This window comes from Nannospalax galili, unplaced genomic scaffold (genome assembly GCF_000622305.1).
Source record: "Nannospalax galili isolate Female #2095 unplaced genomic scaffold, S.galili_v1.0 scaffold851, whole genome shotgun sequence".
Lineage (NCBI taxonomy): Eukaryota > Metazoa > Chordata > Mammalia > Rodentia > Spalacidae > Nannospalax > Nannospalax galili.
Window position 1 is genome coordinate 1,298,750 of NW_008330578.1, and position 17,269 is coordinate 1,316,018.

General features: G+C 47.6%; 1 protein-coding gene across 2 annotated transcripts in view; it reads right to left on the reverse strand.

Annotated features, from left to right (window-relative positions):
• The window catches only part of Poc1a (POC1 centriolar protein A), an 81,075-nt gene that overhangs the window by 48,199 nt on the left and 15,607 nt on the right, over window positions 1–17,269 (reverse strand). For both annotated transcript variants that reach the window (XM_029554502.1, XM_008849904.3), the window contains 3 exons: window positions 16,016–16,149; window positions 4,362–4,430; window positions 1,868–1,963 (listed from right to left, as the gene is read on the reverse strand). In XM_029554502.1, the coding sequence (XP_029410362.1) occupies window positions 1,868–1,963; window positions 4,362–4,430; window positions 16,016–16,149 (299 nt within the window). The remainder of the gene's footprint in view (window positions 1–1,867; window positions 1,964–4,361; window positions 4,431–16,015; window positions 16,150–17,269) is intronic.

Below are 17,269 nucleotides of genomic sequence, written 5' to 3' on the forward strand. Positions count from 1 at the left end.
ACATTGAGATTTCATCTTAGCTCAGTCAGAATGATAGTCATTAAGAACACAAACAACAAATGCTGGCAAGGATGTGGACGGAAGGGAACCTTTCACTCTGCTGATGGGAGTGTCAACTAGCCTAGTCACTACAGAAGTCAGTATGGAGGTTTCTCAACTAAAAAGGTCTACCATAGGACCCAGCTGTACTCGTAAGATTCCAGGTCAGCATATCAGAGACACCTGGAACACTATTCAGGATAACTAAATTGTGGAAGCAACACAGACCAGAAATAAATAAAGTGTGGTGTATATAAACACAAGGAAAATTTTTTCAGCCATAAAGAAGAATGAAGTTTCACTACTTGTAGGAAAATGGATGCAACTAGAGATGGTCATATTAAATGAAAGACAAATATCATATGCTTTGTTTCATTTGTGGTTCCTAGATTTTACACAGATTCAGAGAACTGTGCAGATATATGATATGAACGTAGAAGTGAAACTGTAGGGAACAGAGAGGACTAACAGGAGGGGTGAGAAAAGAAGGGCAGGGGCAGGAGTGCACTCAACATGCAGCAATACACATGAACATTTTTAAATAAAAAAAAGAAAGAAGAGGGACTTTTCCTCTAGTTGATGGATACTAACATCCTCGAGACAGACTGTGGAGCTAGTAGTTAGTGGGCCTGTTCAAAGGGGCCAGCCTAACACATCCTAGGTGTCTCATCTGTAAACCAGAACAGGTAGCACCCACTCATTCTGACAAGCAATGAACAGCCCACCCCACTGTAAGTGCCCAATAGACAAGGAATCAGGAGAGAGACCATGGACCAGAGAAGACCCTAACTTGCAGATGGAAATGCCTTTCTAGGCAGAAGATGAACTGGTGGCAAATAGAACATCAATGCAACACGAGATTCCCTCAAAAAACCCTAAAGTTGAGAGTTCATTAGCAAATACTGAGGAAAACCAAAATCTGGCTACCATGGTGAGTCAGGATAGTGATCCTTAAGAGAAAACTGGCCTATTCTTAGAGGCAGCCCTAGCAGAGAATGGGGTGTGTGTGGTGAAGATGGAGATCAAGCTTCGGGAGTCACAGTAAACCCTGGGACAGACTAAGGAGGCTTCCTGATTCTATTCTAAGTTCCAGCCTTGACTTTCAGCCACTTCCTGTTGTTTAGGTCAGTTTCCTCCTGTGGGGGAGGCCATGGTGCTTCTAAGATCCTGGGAAGAGAGATTTCAACACTCTGGCCATACAAGCTTAAAACCTTCAGGGTTCTACAACCTTGGCTTATTGTAACCCAAGAAGAATATGGGTTTATTTAATGAGACTTTATCAGTTATCATTTTTTCTTCCAAATATTTGTTTAAAAAATTAGCTATTTTAATTCAGGAACACTGAATATCCTTTTAGCAACAACGGTACTAAAAATGGTTTGTGGCTGAGGAACTTCCTCTCCGTGGTTAAAAAAAAAAGGAAGTGAGAGCATGCAAACCAGGGTCTTACCCATTCTCCCAGCTGTGGCTTTGGGTCCTGAACCCTCTAGGAACCCCACACTTGGGTCCTGTGACCCAAGGAACGCTTGCCATAGGACAGGTCCTTTGTTTCTTTTGGCCTCTCTCTAGCAGTGGCACGTGCCATGGAAACACTCCCCACGAAAAGGGCCATGATCCTGGACACCCAGCAGCTGCTCTCCCAGCCTTTTATGCTGCATTTATTCATTCTAGATTGGAATCAAAGCACCACAAGATCTTTGGTAAATCTTACTAGGGTTCCTTCCCCATGGCAGACAAGTCTCCAGGCCCTGTCATCTCAAGCCCAATGCTGTTCATTATGACTAGCCCAGAGTCACAAGGCTTGGGCCATGACTGCTAAGCTACTTACCAGAGTCCCAGCAGAGCTGGCCAGGGTGGCTGGAGGCCTCTGTACTTTGACTTCTCCATAATCAACAACATCAAAATTACTCTTCCAAACCATCACCTGCCAAGACCAAGAGGCACAGAGAATAAAGGGGTTGGGGGAATGGGCCCATAAATCAACACCTAAGTTCTGAGCCATGGTGGTTCTCATCTGATATCCTAACTCAATGCTGAGACTTGCACATCTCCCTGAAGAGTAGGCTTTGGGGACAGACCTCAAGAAGGCCTGCACGTGGTACCAGGATGAAGCATTACTGTGCAGCCACCACTAAGCCTTAGCATCTACTTGTCCTTCTACCTGAGAGTCACAGATATCTCAATGTCAGAAGCACTATTTAACCCATCTGTTCCTTTTCCTTGTTTATCATCCATCTGTGCACTGAAAAGGAAGCTCTTGAGCGTGGTGGCCTGGTCTGTGACACTGTAGGAAGTGGTGGAGCACATAGACTCTAGACCAGGCTTAAAGTGTTGGCTCCAGACCTTACTGCGAAGCCTAAGTGAGGGACTCAGCCTATGCCCCAGAGCCCTCTTCTGTGAAAAGATCCCAACTCCCACCTCACAAGACTACTAGGAGGCATACAGGACACTGCAGCACAGAACAAATGGTAACACATCCATTATCCCAAGGCTAGTTAAGTTTAACCATAAAAACAGACCACACTCTGAGTATCTTCCTAAACAGGATCATGACCAAAGGGACCTCCACAAAAGCTTAGGGAGCCACCCTGCCAGGAAGCAAGAGCACTCCCTGCTGGAGACTCAAGGCCATAGGAGGTTGGTTGCTTCTAGGGTCACTTTAGGATAAATGGCCTGGCCTTCACAGAGAAATCATATAGCGTTGTCAGTGGTCAATGGAGGCCACTAACAAACTAACAAACAAACAAACAAAAAACTACTGTCTCTACCCAAGATGAAGGCCTGACATAGACACCATCCCTGTTGGGACACAGCTGTGAGCCAGGTTATTACAGAGGCTCCTCTCACCACTTCCTGAGCAGCTCCACTGTTGATGGCTCCCAGAAAAACAGGCACATGAGGTGCCTCATTTGTCACTTTACAAACAGAACCTTGGCATCTGCATACCCTTGTGTACAAGGCCTTTTTATAACTGTGGAAATCTAACCATGGAATAAGTTCCTAGCAGCAGAGTATCTAGCATTAATGCAGAGATAATGCCAATGTCAGACTCTCAGTGCAGGCTATAAAAACAGCAGGAACCAGACAGCCGCACAGTCTGAGGAGCGCCACAGCAGGTGGAAGCTTTCCACCCAGGTTGCCTCTTGTACTATGTGACTTTATTTACCACAGCTATTTACCATGTGCATCTACTGTACAGTTATCTTCTACGTGATGAGCTGGGCCTCCACACTCATTGGAGGCTCAGGGCTCTCCTGTACCTTCTTCCTCTTTGGCTGCTAGCTAGAAAGTGGTGCTAGGGTGAGATGATACATGCTAGCTCTCATCCAACCATGGACAAAGAACGCTTAGCTAGCCACTGCTTTATTGAAAAATCAGTACTTTTCATGAAGGGCCACCAGGACTCATCTGAACTGAACAGCCAGTACTGAGGCCAGTACACAGGGGATGAACATTCTCAACAATCCATCAGATCAACTATGTTCATAGCTACCACCCTTTCCTCCTCATTTTTCTGGACAAGAGGCACTGGGTAGATACTCTGGGAGACTGCTAACAGGTGGACTCCTCAGGGTTCCCCATATCCCCAAGCCCAGGTTTTGAGCTGGACACCAGTATCAAGGTACCCGCTAGCAGATAAGCCTTTGGCATTTAGCAGTCCAGGCAAAGAGGTACAGGGCCAAAAGGCTGAGGCCTCAGTGCAAAGGGTGATGAGGTGGGATAGGACTTCTTCTCTGTAGCCAAGGATATAGAAAATGCTGATGCATCAAACAGTACAGGACTGGGCTGGGAAGCAAAGGGCAGCAGGGGATGGAGGGGAGGCTCCAGGGCAGGGGCATGGTTCAGCAGCCAGCCTGGCTCAGTGCTTGTCCCATCTCTGCCATCTGCTGGAGCTGTTTTCTCATCCACAAGAATGAGATGGGAAGGCTTGCACCATAGGACTCATGAGAACTAAATGAGCTATGAATCTCTAGCCACACGGATGACACTGCCAGCTCTGTAGTAAGTACCCAATAATTCTTCATTATCTATACAATCAGGGGAAAAATAAAACCCTGAAAATCTTTAATTTTTACATGGTAAAAACAGCTCACATCCTTCCAACACATTCTAATCTGAGACACTGGCACATGTCATCAGTATAGGAGACTTATTTTTGGGACAGCAAAGGCCTTACACCTGAGCATCTCCACCCCAAGCTCCATCACATGGCCTTTACCATGGTTGGGATCACTGAAAGATACCAAGGCCCACCCCAAGATGGCTTCTAGCTTCCATGGGGTTCTGAGCAGGATCAGGTCAGATCTTCAGGCCATTCTTACCTGTTCATCAGAGCCTCCAGAAGCAAAATATTCCCCTGTTCTTGAAAAGGCAACAGTGGTAGCAGGTCCCTAATAGAACAAAGAAAAAAGAAAAACACACCAAAGGTCAGCTAGACATGTGGCACACACCAGTGATCTTACCTAGCACTTGGGAGGCAGGGGCAGGAGAATCAGGAGTTGGAGGCTAGCCTGGATTATGTGAGAACCTGTCTCAAAAGCCCCTGACACACACCACCATCCAAAACAAACAAAAAGCACTTGAGTCTAAACGTACAAGAAGAAAACTAGTAGTTCTCAAATGAGAGCGGCAGTGACACAAGGGTCTGAGCACCTGGTCGGTCTTCCCCAGCCTCTGCCAAAGGAGAGGTGCTTGTGGCCAGGTGCAAGAGCCAGTGCTGAGACCTATGTTTCCAAGCACCTCAACAGAACAAAGCCCAGGTCACGGATCAGGAGAGGCCAAAGAGGAAGATACAGGACAGTTCACACTGGCAGATCTACCAGCTGGCATCACTGTCCTAGCTTCCCTAATGAGAAGTGGGAGATCAGAGAGACATACAGCACCGAGACCAAAATCCATCCCTCTGACCCAGGCATAACACTGCCCTGCTTCCAGCCAGAAGTGAAAGCTCTGAAAAGCCAAGGATTCAAATGAACAAGGTGAAGTCAGGGTCCTAGATGACAGAAAGGAGGCTAGGATGGGAATTCCTGAAGGTGCCTGGGTAGTAGACCAATGTGACACCAGTGCCCCTGCAACATGCATGTTATTTCCCTTACAGGGAAATGGGCCTCTCTGGCTTCCCAGATACCAAAGGTCAGCATGAGCACATGAAGAGGAAAGTCAGGCATATGCTATGCAGTACTGAGCACCAAGAAGCACGTCCAGGTTGGGAGGAGGTCATGATCTCCTGGTGGAGAAAGAGGGTTCTTCCCTATATGCCTGAAATCCACGCCAGGAAGATGCACCAAGCGTGCATCTGGTCACAGCCACAGATGCAAACATCTCCCTCTCAGTTAACCTTTTGTCAGTGCCTGGCATTCACCAAGCAAAACCAGATCAAAGGTTCTTTCAAATCTGTCACAAAGGCCACCTCAGTTTCTCTAGACCACCACAGTGCAATATGAACCCCAACTGCCCACAAGAGGGGCCTCTAGCAACAGTGCCTGGGCTGGAGATAAGAGGAACAGTAGAAAATACCCTGCCCTCAGTGCCAGAAAGGACCAACCATAGCTTGGGTTGGAAAGGGACCTCAAAGTTTAAGAGCAAAGTGCTTCTGCTTCCTCAGGAGATAGGCAGGTTGAGAGGTGCTACCCAGGCTCACGAAACAAGAGAGTACACATCTGCTCATGCTTCCAGAGCACTTTGGATCTTCTTGTCAGAGGTGCTTGTAATGGGGTGACAAGGAAGAAAAAGAGCCCACATCAACTAACACTGGCTCAGGGCCCTGTACCTGCATTAACCACCTAATCCTCAGAGGACAGTTTGAGCATTTTCCTTTCCAAGTGGGGGAAACAAAGCCCAAGAGGAGATAGACAAAGCCTCCAGCCTATGCCTGCCCTGTTATCTCCCTTCTCCACACAAAAGGAGCCACAGACTCAGACAAACCCTGCCCCCAGCAGACCCAGGAATGTCAAAGCTGCCATTAACCAAGATAAAGTGGATCCACTTTTACTGATAGGGAACAATGCCCACTCACATCCATGAACAGCATCCATGAGCATCAAATACCAGGTGCAAGAAATCCTGGGCCATGTGACTGACTCCATTTGAGAAATAATGGCTATATGTGCAGAGGGTAGAGGTGGGGCATACAACCCTCACCCTTCCAGGTGGACAGTTGGCAAGGAGTCACCAGGGCTGACTGAGGGAGTGGCACAATCAGGTATGTCTACTTGATTCTTGGAAATTTTTACTATTTTCATACTTTGAATTTTTAAATAAGTGTACAACACTGCTATAATATGAAAACAGAACAACAGAATGATTTTTGTTTTGAGGGAAAAAACAAAGAAGGAACAAAGAAAAGGGAAGGAAACCAGTGCATGGCATTTCTAAAAAGATGGGCTCTTTGCCCACCTAGAGCTCACTGAGTAATGGCAAGTTTCCAGGAAGGCACAGCAACTAAGGGAGCAAACAAACACTCATGGATCACTCGCCTTGCCTGTCATCACTCAAGCACCAGATGCCAAGTTGGGAACAAGATGTCAGAGGCAGAAGGGCAGCAATACCAGACTAACTGGAGAATGCATCCAGCTTGCAGGGGGAGCAGGTCCAGAAGGCAGTACTGAAGTTCTGGCACTTTCTCCAGAGACCAAGTCTCTCAGGAGACTCAGAGATGGACAAGCAACCGGGATACCCTGTGGAGCCTGCATTTCTCCCCAGCAGTATCTGTTTACTAAGAAGAGGACTATGAGGCTCCTGCAAGCAGGCACCTCTGCATTCCTGGAAAGAACAGCTTCCATCAGAGGCTTCTGCTAGTCTGCCCAGAGCCCAAGCACACAGCCCAGGGCATTTAGAGGGTGGCATGTATGCCTGCAATCTCCTCAGATTATATCACCGCTTGGCTCTTGTGGGCCCTGACAAGCTAGCTCCTGATGATCTTGCCTTCCCCCATGTTCCAGCCTACCAGACTGCTCACCGCTCCTCAAAGACTGAGCTAGAGAAAGGTCTTCTCTTTCTCAGTGCTTTCCTTAGCCTTCTACTCTGCCCTCCTCAGTGATTTTCAATCTTGCTTCATTTTACTTATTTTTATTTTATACGTATAAGTGTTATGCCTGCATGTATGTAAGTGTATCTGTGTCATGCAATGCCTGTGGAGGTCAGAAGAGGGCGTAAGATCCCCTGGAACTGGAGTTATGAATGGCCATTAGCCATTATGTGGGTGCTGGAAATTGAAACTGGGTCCTCTGCAAGAGCAGCCAGTACTCTTAACCGCTAAGCCATCTCTCCAACCCTCTTTCTTCATTTTAAATAGATTCATTGAAGGTCACAAATTTGTCTCTGATAACCACCTTAGCCAGATCCCAGAAGCTTTCAGCATGTAATCCTTTCATTGTTATTCCCTTCCAAATGTTAGTTTCTATTGAAGTTCCTTTCTAGGCCATCAGTTACTTGGAAGTGCACTGAATTTAAAGTTTCCAAATCAAGGGAACTTGGGGAGACCCTTCTGTTAGTGCCACTGATCAGATACAATGTGTTCTTCAAGAATGTTCTAGCTACGTGGTAACCTATTCCTATCATTTACTTAATCACTTTTGGTGCATCAGTACTCGGCTCTGGGCATACTTTCTTCCCACAGGCCAGGCCTGTCCCTAGTGCTGCCACAGGGGCCCTGAGTGTGACTGGAGCAGCATCTCTTGCTGGGCCTTCAGCACTAGAGTGGCCCACTTGCTGGGAACCTGGGCCTGCCTAACTCCTGGCCAGAGATGCTTCACAAGCTTGACCAAGGCAAACCCCTCCACCCTTAAAGGACTCAGTACTTTATGAGGTGATCCTACCTAATCTATCACAAACACTGGACATGTATGGTACCTAATCTATTTTCTTTCCTGACAACATCACACTCAGCTGGACCCACACCCAGTCATTTCACCACATACCTATTCTTCTTTCCCAATTTCCAGACTCTCAGGACCTATGCTATCCATTTTATATATATACATATACATACATACATACATATATATATATAGTGTTTATGTATTTGTGGCTGCATGCTACATCACAGATATGGAGGTCAGGAATCAGTTCTCTCCTTCTACCATATGGGTTCTAGGGATAGAACTGAGGTCATCAGGCTTGGCAGCAAGCACCTTTATCTGCAAGCCACCTTGTCAAGTCCCCTTTAAACAGCAAGCAACAGTGGAACAAGAAAAGCAAGCAAACAAATACAGGTAAAACAAAGAAGCCTACAGTGATTAGTTACACTGTACATTCTGCTGTCTGCAGCAGCCTATCCAGACCTCTGTGCCTTTCTGCTATCCTAACACCTTATCTGACTCTCTGAAACACCTGAATGCTGACCATGGTACTCAAAGAGCTATGCTGGTAAAAAGTCCAGCCAGATATTCTGACACACCTACCAGTGAACAGACAGAATTGGCCCCCTGAATGGGAAGAAAAAGCAGGGTGGCCATCAGAGATATGGAGACTGAGGAGGCCCAAGAGACCTCTGATGTGGATGCTCTAATCTCTGACCTGTGCTCCTCTTTCACTTCACTTCTACAGCCCTAGCCTAGGGCCTGGTGTGACACAAGTGTCTCGGACACACTTGCAGGTCCCTCAGGAGGCTGATCTCATGCCACCAAGGACAGTTACCACCAAGGACAGTTAGCAGTCCCTGTGCAGGTCTAAGCTTGTGGCAAGCACCCCCTACCCACATTAGGGGAGCTGCTCAAGCTCATGGGGTGGTGTGCAGCACAATCACCCCACAGTGACACTCTGCAGCAACATACACACCAATTGCATAGCCACTAACACCAGATTTAACTCAGCCCACGGCCCACCCACCATCCTCTCTCAAATAGCTCTAGGGGATTTAAACCAAATAAGCATGGCTCAAGACTATGTTTCAGAAAATGCAGAAAAATAAATCTGTATTTCCAGCACCTTGCCTCCACACTTACCACATAGATCTGGGGCCCCATTCAGGGCATGAATTTTTCAAATGACAGCTGCAGACAGTGGGAAAGCCCTTCCCTCTTGTGCAGGTGTTCCCTGATGTAAAATGAGGGGGCTCATGGGATGATGCGGCTCCGTTACAGCTCTCACATCCCCAAATCGGTGTGTTATCCTTTCTTCCTGCTTAACTGTCACCACCATTGCAGATCCCCCAAGCTTCAGACTCAAGAGTAGGGTCTGGAGCTGTGCTGGCCCCACTGCCCAGTAGAACAGCAGTGTGCACCCTAGGTTGTATTTGGAAGCCAGTCCACTGCCTCCTGCCATTATTGATTATCAAAGCTAAAGCAGAGCATGAAAGGCCAGAGCCCATGCATGTCAGAACCAGCAAAGGACTCGCCTAGGTCTCTGGCACATCAGTCATGTCACTCAGCAGTGCTTACCAATAGAAGCTTCTAAGAAGAAGCTGCAAGTTCTAGACAGAGAACTAGAAAAAGGTCAGAACAGGGCAATTTTCAAATGTTCATATGAGAGTCCACTGGAGTTTCTTGACAAGAGCTTCCAAAAGCATCCCTCTGTTGGGATCTTCCTCAACTTGTAATGCTAATTACTCTTGCCTTTACTTCTCCTTCACATCTCCTATTCATGATTCAATGACTTTCTTTTCCCCTTAGCGACAACAGTTATGCAATTTGGGAGTCTTTTAGATAGACCCACTTAAGGGGTACTCCAATTGCCTCACCTGCATCCCCCTGTTCAGCATGGAAGAAGCCAGAGCAGTCTGTGTCCCTATTCCCTATTGGCAACTTGGGTAACCTCTTCAGAGGATGGTGTGATAAAAATAGAAGGTAGGAACTGGCTAGGCAGTTAGGGTAAAAAGACCCCAAAGAAATGTAGCAAGTTTCTTGGCTAAAAGTCAAAACGTCCTTGGTCCTATTAACAACATACTCTGTTCCAAAGGCCAAAACTGTCAAAAATATTTGGGAGCTTGAAAGGTTTGAGGGTTACCTCTTCAGAGGGGGTAATGTTAGAGTAGCAAAAAGCCCTGCAAAAAAGAAGGAGGAGGAGGAGGGGGGGGGGGAGGAGGAGGAGGAGGCCCCACAAAATCAAAAAAAAAAAAAAAAAAGAAAAAGAAAAAGATAAAAGGAAAAAAGAAGCCAAATGCCCCAGTGCAGCCAAGTAGAACCAGCCCTAAAATTCACCGATATTGTTCTGGGTCCCAAAGCAAAGACTACAAAACACCAAAAATTGTTAGGCCCACAATAAAATTACCAGTGTCCAGCCCTCCTATGGTTCAAATGCTTTCGTTCCCTAAAAGTGATGTGAAAGGATAATCCCCAAAGCAATGGTGTCCAGAAGTGTGGCCTTAAGAGGAAAGGGAATCATGTAGGCTCTGTCCTTACGAATGAGATTAGGTGCTCTCATGGAAGGGCTTGGACACAGGGAATTTGGCTGCTTTGTCCATCTGTCATCTGCCAACTGAGGCAGAAAACATGGCACAGATGGTATCAGGTGCTATCTGGAAGCAGAGAATAGCAACAGCTCTTACCAGATGTCAGCACCTTGATTTTGGACCGCCCAGCCTCCAGAACTGTGAGAAAACAACTTCTGATCTTTATAAATTTCGCAGCTTGGGACATCTTTTTTGTTTACGCCTGTTATTTTAAGGTGGCGTTTCACTATGTAGCCCAGGTTGGCCTTGAACTTGTGATCCTTTTGCCTTAGGCTCCCAAATGCTGGGATTGCTATTGTGTGCCACCATGCTTGGTTTCTGAGGCATTTTGTTGTAGCTGCTCAAAAGTGGACCTAAACAACCTCTTCACCTCACAGAGCAAGACCCTTACTCCACAGAACAAACCCCCTAGCCCCACAGAGCAAGGCTCTCAACCCACAAAATAGGCCTATCATCCCACAGAATGAGCCCCTAACCCTATAGAGTAAGGCAAGAGAATAAGTCCCTTACTCCAGAGCAAGCCCCTAGTGCCACAGAGTCCTCCCAACCCATAAAGTAAGCCTCTTACAACAAGGTGAGCCCTTGATCCCCACACAGCAGGTGCCATGCCACACAGAGCAAGCTCCTCAGCCAAAAGCGAATCCCTCATCCCACAGAGCAAGCCCGTCTCCTCACAGAGTGAACTCCTTTCCCCTTAGTTCAGTAAAGTAAGTCCCTCTTCACCCCATAATGAGCTCCATGCTTCAGAGTAAGCCCTTCAAGTGGGCTACTGGGAAGTCTAACCCATCATAACACCAGAGAATAACCAAATTGTCACATGGTCAGACTTCCTGGCTGACATATGTCCTTCACACCAGCACATAGGTCCATCCCAGGAGACCCAAGACTGGCTAGGAGATCTTGATCTCAGCCTGGTGCTTGCAAGTTCCTTCATGCTGATGCCTTTGTGCCTAAAGAGACGAGGGAAACATACATCAAGGCAGCTGTGGCCTCAACCCAGACAAGAAAGTCATCCAAGACACTGTAGCTCTGACCTTTCTTCCTGTGTGGGACCCTTCCTCTAGCCTCCCAAAGGACTCACTCAGGTCCTGGGCTTCAAGACAGAACATGGGAGTAGCTTTTCAGTACCCACAGAATATCGACCTCCTGGTCAAGTTCTGCTTCCTGGCAATGGTTCTGAGGCTGATCTCTCTACTGGCTTTATCCTCAGCCTGTACAGATGTGGAAATCGAAGCACAAGGGAGTTGCTGTCCCACTCCCCAAAAAATTCAGTGGCCTTCCCTCTAATAGCTCTCTTGAGGTTACGCCTAGGGATTGCCACCAGTAGGTCCTCCCAGTTCAACCCAAAGTTTCATGGGGTTTCCTTCTGCTAGACCAGAACAAGATCATATAGCGACAGAGTTGGGATACAGCAGCCGTGAGGCCTGTTGGCACCTGACCCAGGCCAGGGATCCAGAACCTCGGGCGAAATCACAACTCAAATGTTAAAGCCATGTATGAAAGGCAAGCAAGTGCAGCAGAAACTCTGAATACAGATACTTGTCTCAACTCTGTCATCCTAAGAAGCATGAAACTCTTACAAGTCCACAAGGTTTTCAGTGTCACCTGTTCTCAAAAGTGCTTTCAAATTTGCTATCCTGTTATCCGTAGGATAGAATCCCTGGGCAACCAGGGACCACCTGCAAGTCCTGGAGCTGCTAAGTCACACAAAGCTGGGAGAGGCTGGCAGCAGCTGTGCTCTATCCCCCAACCATGTCACCACCTCTTTAGAACAGAATATGAAAGGTCAAGTCACCAGAGCCCACCTGCACTTCATCCTGTAAGACCAAGGAAGGGAATGGACTGCACAAGCAGAGAGAATCAAAATACTGTACGTCCGTCTGTAGCAGTGGCTGGCAGGACTGGGGCCCAGTGGTCCACAGTCCCTTGTGCTGTAGCTCCCAGCCAGATTCTCTCCCTAGAGAGAGTAGTGCAGAGCACCTCTTCCTGAAGCTGAACCAAACCTGTGTGATAGCATCTCACTAACTCCCAAGTCACAGACACCTCAGACCAGTCTCCAGAGATGGAGTAGAACGGGCCCCACTCCTGGTCACAACTCTCTGTAAGCACAAAGAGTTCAGTCTGGCTGGCAGGCTTCATCTCTTAACAAGCTTTCCAAATAACTAAAGTTGCTCAATTGTAACATCTGTCCTTTTGCAAAGCTGATAGTGAACTACCCCAAACCCAAGGGTAGAGCCAGGAAGGTGAGCTAGACTTGGCTAGGATAAAGAAGACTCTCTTAGGCAGCCCTGACACCTGTACTCATACCTCTGCCTCAGTTCTGACATTGAACTCTTTAAACTGGACACTGCTTCATTAGTAAGACCCTAAAATAAAGTTCAAGTCCGCCACCCCACCCTGCAAAGGGTGAGAGAACTGGATGAGGACTGCCCGCATTGGGACTTTTCTACCAGAGCTTGCTGTGGAGGCCAGCCCTGAGCTGCCACCACCAGCTGGGAGTGCCCAGTGGTCTCACGGTGGGTCTTGAAGAGATAGATGGGCAGAGAACTAGCATCTATAGAAAGAAGCAAGGATTGCTGGGGGTAGTGGTGCACGCCTTTAATCCCAGCACTTGGGAGGCAGAGGCAGGCGGATCTTTGTGAGTTTGAGTCCAGCCTAGTCTACATAGTGAGTTTCAGGACAGCTGGGGCTACAGGGAGACCCTGTCCCAAAAAAGACAAAAAAAAGAAAGGAGGGAAGGAAGGGAGGGAGGGAGGGAGAAGAAGAAAGAAGCAAGGATTAAGGGAAGGGCAGGCATGGAGCAGAATCTGGGCAAATCCAGCTTCCTGAATCAGCCTGCAGAACTCTGAGCAAGCCAAGCCCAGCATTATCTTGGGCCTGTAGCACCCCAGGAGAGAGTTGGTATCACAAGTATCACAGGTATCACAAGAAGAGGACCACCTAAAACCTGTGGCAACCAACCTGAAGCTTCTGTATTGAATAGGAAGTTTAGAGGGTTAGGATATAAAAAATATCTGGGCCTTATACTCTACCTCCCACCTTCATTTGAGTTACATGGTAGGAGATAGGAGCAGGGCCTGCTCACCTTCACCCAACCCTCCAAGTGCCTCCTGGCACTCCCAGTCTCCTATCTCAACTCATCTGCCTTCACTCTGTCGACTTCCCTGCAGTCCTTGACTGCCCAGGCCACAAGCCCTGACAGGTGAGATCACAAAATTCATTTTGTCTCCCTTGTGTCTGGCCCAGTGAGCCAGAGAGCAGATGATGGATAGACAGAGGGCAGCATGGACAGAGGTCAGTTTGCTATTTATTCCTTCTTTCCTCTGATGCTGTCAGATTGGTGCCCTGAGCAAGAAATGCACCAGTGATTCCATGGAGCCATTTTCTGTTCTCTATATCCCCAAACTCTTGGTTGTCCCTCAGCCTAGTAGTTCCCATGTGTCCAGGTTGAACACAAAAGTAGCCACACAAGGAGATGCTTATGGTCCCCATTTCATGAGAACAATGTCAACAGGTTTGCCTTTATGTGCTGAATAATGTACCAGAACACTAGGAATGACATTTCAAACCTACACTGAAGTGTCCTCGGGCTGAGAGGAATCAGCTGTTTAAAGGGTCCTCACAAAAAGAGGAAAAATCTGGATGATAATTTGATATGCACCTGTTTACATGTTGTTTTTGAGAAGGGCTTTTGTGCTATCCATAGGGAGCAGGAGAAGCGGCTTTCCAAGGCCCTTCTTGTTATAAGGTCCCACACTGGTTACACGTGAATCTAAACAACTGGCTTGCTAAAGGAATAGAAGTGGCTCCCCAGCAGGATTCTACTATGACCAGCATTCAGGCCAGCCCAGCCCAGTCCACTGCAATCACACCTAGCTGTGATGACCCAGGGAAGATTGGCCTGCTCCTGAACACCAGGAAGAGCTCACCACTACATTCCACCCAGCAAGCGGCCTTCAGGCCCCAAGGAAGAAAAGGTTCATGTCCTCACCTCTGAGTCATGGTCAAAAGGCCCCCATGGGCCATAACAGAAGCACAAGATGCCAAACCATAACTCCAAGACTTTGGACTAGACACCCCATAACTGGCTGCTGGCCCAGGATACATGAGCTTCTTCAGGGCCCCCTTTAGCCCTTGAGGACCTCACCCACTCTTTATCCTGCCTGCCTTGAGCTCACAGGTGAAGGTTGTACCTAAAATCTCAGGACTCACTAGGGTGGTGACACACATTTTTGACCCCAACACTCCGGAAACAATCTCTGCAGGCAGATCTCTGTGAAAACTATGTAGCCAGCCTGGTCTACATAGAGAGTTTCAGGCCAGCTGGGATTACAGGGTGACCCTATCTCAAACAAAACAAAAAGAGAGGGGTGGTGGCCAGAGAGATGGCTCAGTGGTTATGCACTGGCTGCTCCTGCAGAAGACCAGCCTTCAGTTTCCAACACCCAATTGGAGGCTACCAATTGTCCGTAACTCCAGTTCCAGGGGATCCAATGCCTTCTTCTAATTTCCACAGGCACTGCATGCATGGGTGCACTTACATACATGCAGGCAAAACACTCATACACATAAAATAAAAACAATTATTTTTTATTGATTTAATTTTATGTGCATGAGTGTATTGCCTGCATGTATGTAAGTGTACTCATGTTGTACAATGCCCAGGGAGGTCAGAGGAGAGCATCAAATTCTCCTGGAACTGATTAAAGATGGTTGTTAGCTACCATGTGGGTGCGGCAAATTGAACCCGGGTCCTCTGCAAAAGCACCCAGAGCTCTTAACTCCTGAGCCACCTCTCCAGCCCCATCAATTTTTTTTTTAAAAAAAGAAAGAAAAAACAACAAAAAAATCTCTGGACTCTATATCCCTGTCCCACTTGTGCAAGGTGACTATATCCCAACAGAAGACACTGTGATAGCTGATCTGTTTAGCAGGAGACAGCTAGACCATAAACTTCCTGGTGGGGTATAACATGATAGACCTCACCCCAAGTCAGCTGTTGGTGAGAGCTGCATGCAGCCCAATTCCCACAGATGGCCCACCAGAGCCGCATACTAGCCACTACCCACCCAGGAAGTTCAGAGGGTCAGGTGCTTTTTTAAGCCACTCAGACAGAAAGCTTCTGCTCTACCGATTCAATTTCAGAAATTCCAAAACAACAAATATGCAGATTCCCTCTTTTTGCCCCAACCTCTGAAAAATACAACATTTCTCTGTCTCTAAGGTCATGGAAATATACCCCAGAAGCTCTGATAGTTTTCCTAGGGGGTCCAGGACCCTACTCAATCACTAGACTAAGGGATGCTTAAGCCTTTTAGGAGACCAATTCCAGTCAGCCTATATTCTTCCCAATCTCACTTCCCTACTCCCTTCTCAGGCACACCAGGCCCAGCCCCCAGCAATCAGCCACTATCACAAAAAAGGCTTCTACCGGTTCCCTGCAGTGGTAAGCCTATCTCCACATTTCACCATATTATCTAGGCTGTAATGAAACCACAGTGGGCTCCAAGGGAAGGCCCCTTAGGTGAATCTGTGCACTGGTCTCAAAGCTGTGTTTCTGCCCCACTCCATGCAGATGCCCCTCACCTGATGCCCATGGAGCGTGTAGAGCAGCCGGCCCTCCATCAGGTCCAGGATCTTCAGGGTTGAGTCACTGGAAGCTGTGATGAGGTAGTTTCCCGATGGATGGAAGGAGAGGGCATTCACGGCTGCACTGTGCACTAGAGGAAGGACAGCGGTCAGGCACTGGCTGGGAGGCCCACAGAGTACAGCTGAAGTCTGAGACAGGTAACGAGAGTCAACAATGCCTCAGCACAGGCCTCAGGAGAGTAGGCCAAGATGGCCATTGCTCAGAACAGTTGTGAGGTGAAAAGCCCTACATGGATTTCCCAGTAGAGTGGCAAACCAATGGATGGGGGTCAAGGGTAGACACTGGGAGACATAAGAAAGAAACAAATATGGCAAGTGAAAGAATCAAGTGATCCTCTTTACCTTCTCCCATGACTCTCAGCAGTGAAGCTGGAGCAGAATACACAAATATGGTGTTGAATCTGTTTTACATTCTGTTAACTGAAGAGAAACCAAACATGAACCCTCAAAATGCTAATACAATGCGCTGTCCTGTAGGAAAGGACATGTGTGGGGACAGGCAAGTAGAAAACTAGGAGATTTTCAGGAGCCAGAGAGGCTTGGGCTCCCGTCCTAGTCTCCCCACTGCCTTGTGACAATGAACAATCACCCTGACTGCACTGAACTGCAGTTTTTCTGTCAGTACCATAGCACTGTTTGAGGATGCTACCAAGTTAAGCTTACATCGTGAACCCTCAGAGTCCAGTGCAGATACCCGCCTCCTCCATGTCTTTCTGCTTTACCCATTCAGCAGCTCAACTCTGTCTGACTCCTTTCCCTACCATCCCTGTCCAAGCCTACCATTTGTTCTGGTGTTCCTCACTCTCCAAGATTCAGTTACACCAATTTTGATGGCTTTTCCAGCTGTAAAGTCTTTTTACCCCTTGTCTCCAATGGGCTTAGGAAACTCTTGCCCTCCTTGTCTCCTGATCTTAAAGCTCCCCACTCAAAGTCATGTCCCATGGGAAGCTTCCCAATCTCCCTGCTGGCCCCCCTTCATTTGTCTTTTCAAAGCACCATGAGCCTCACACCTTTAAGTGCAGCACTGAGACTCACACCTGGGTCTCCCATGTCATAAGCTCCATCAGGCAGGGGCTAAGCTAAGCATCTTACTCCTGGCTCAATGTCTGGCACCGAGTGGGGCTTAGGAAGTAGCTAGAGAACAGGGGTTGGTTGTTCAGAAACCCCAGAGGTTCCTCAAGGTTGAAGGCA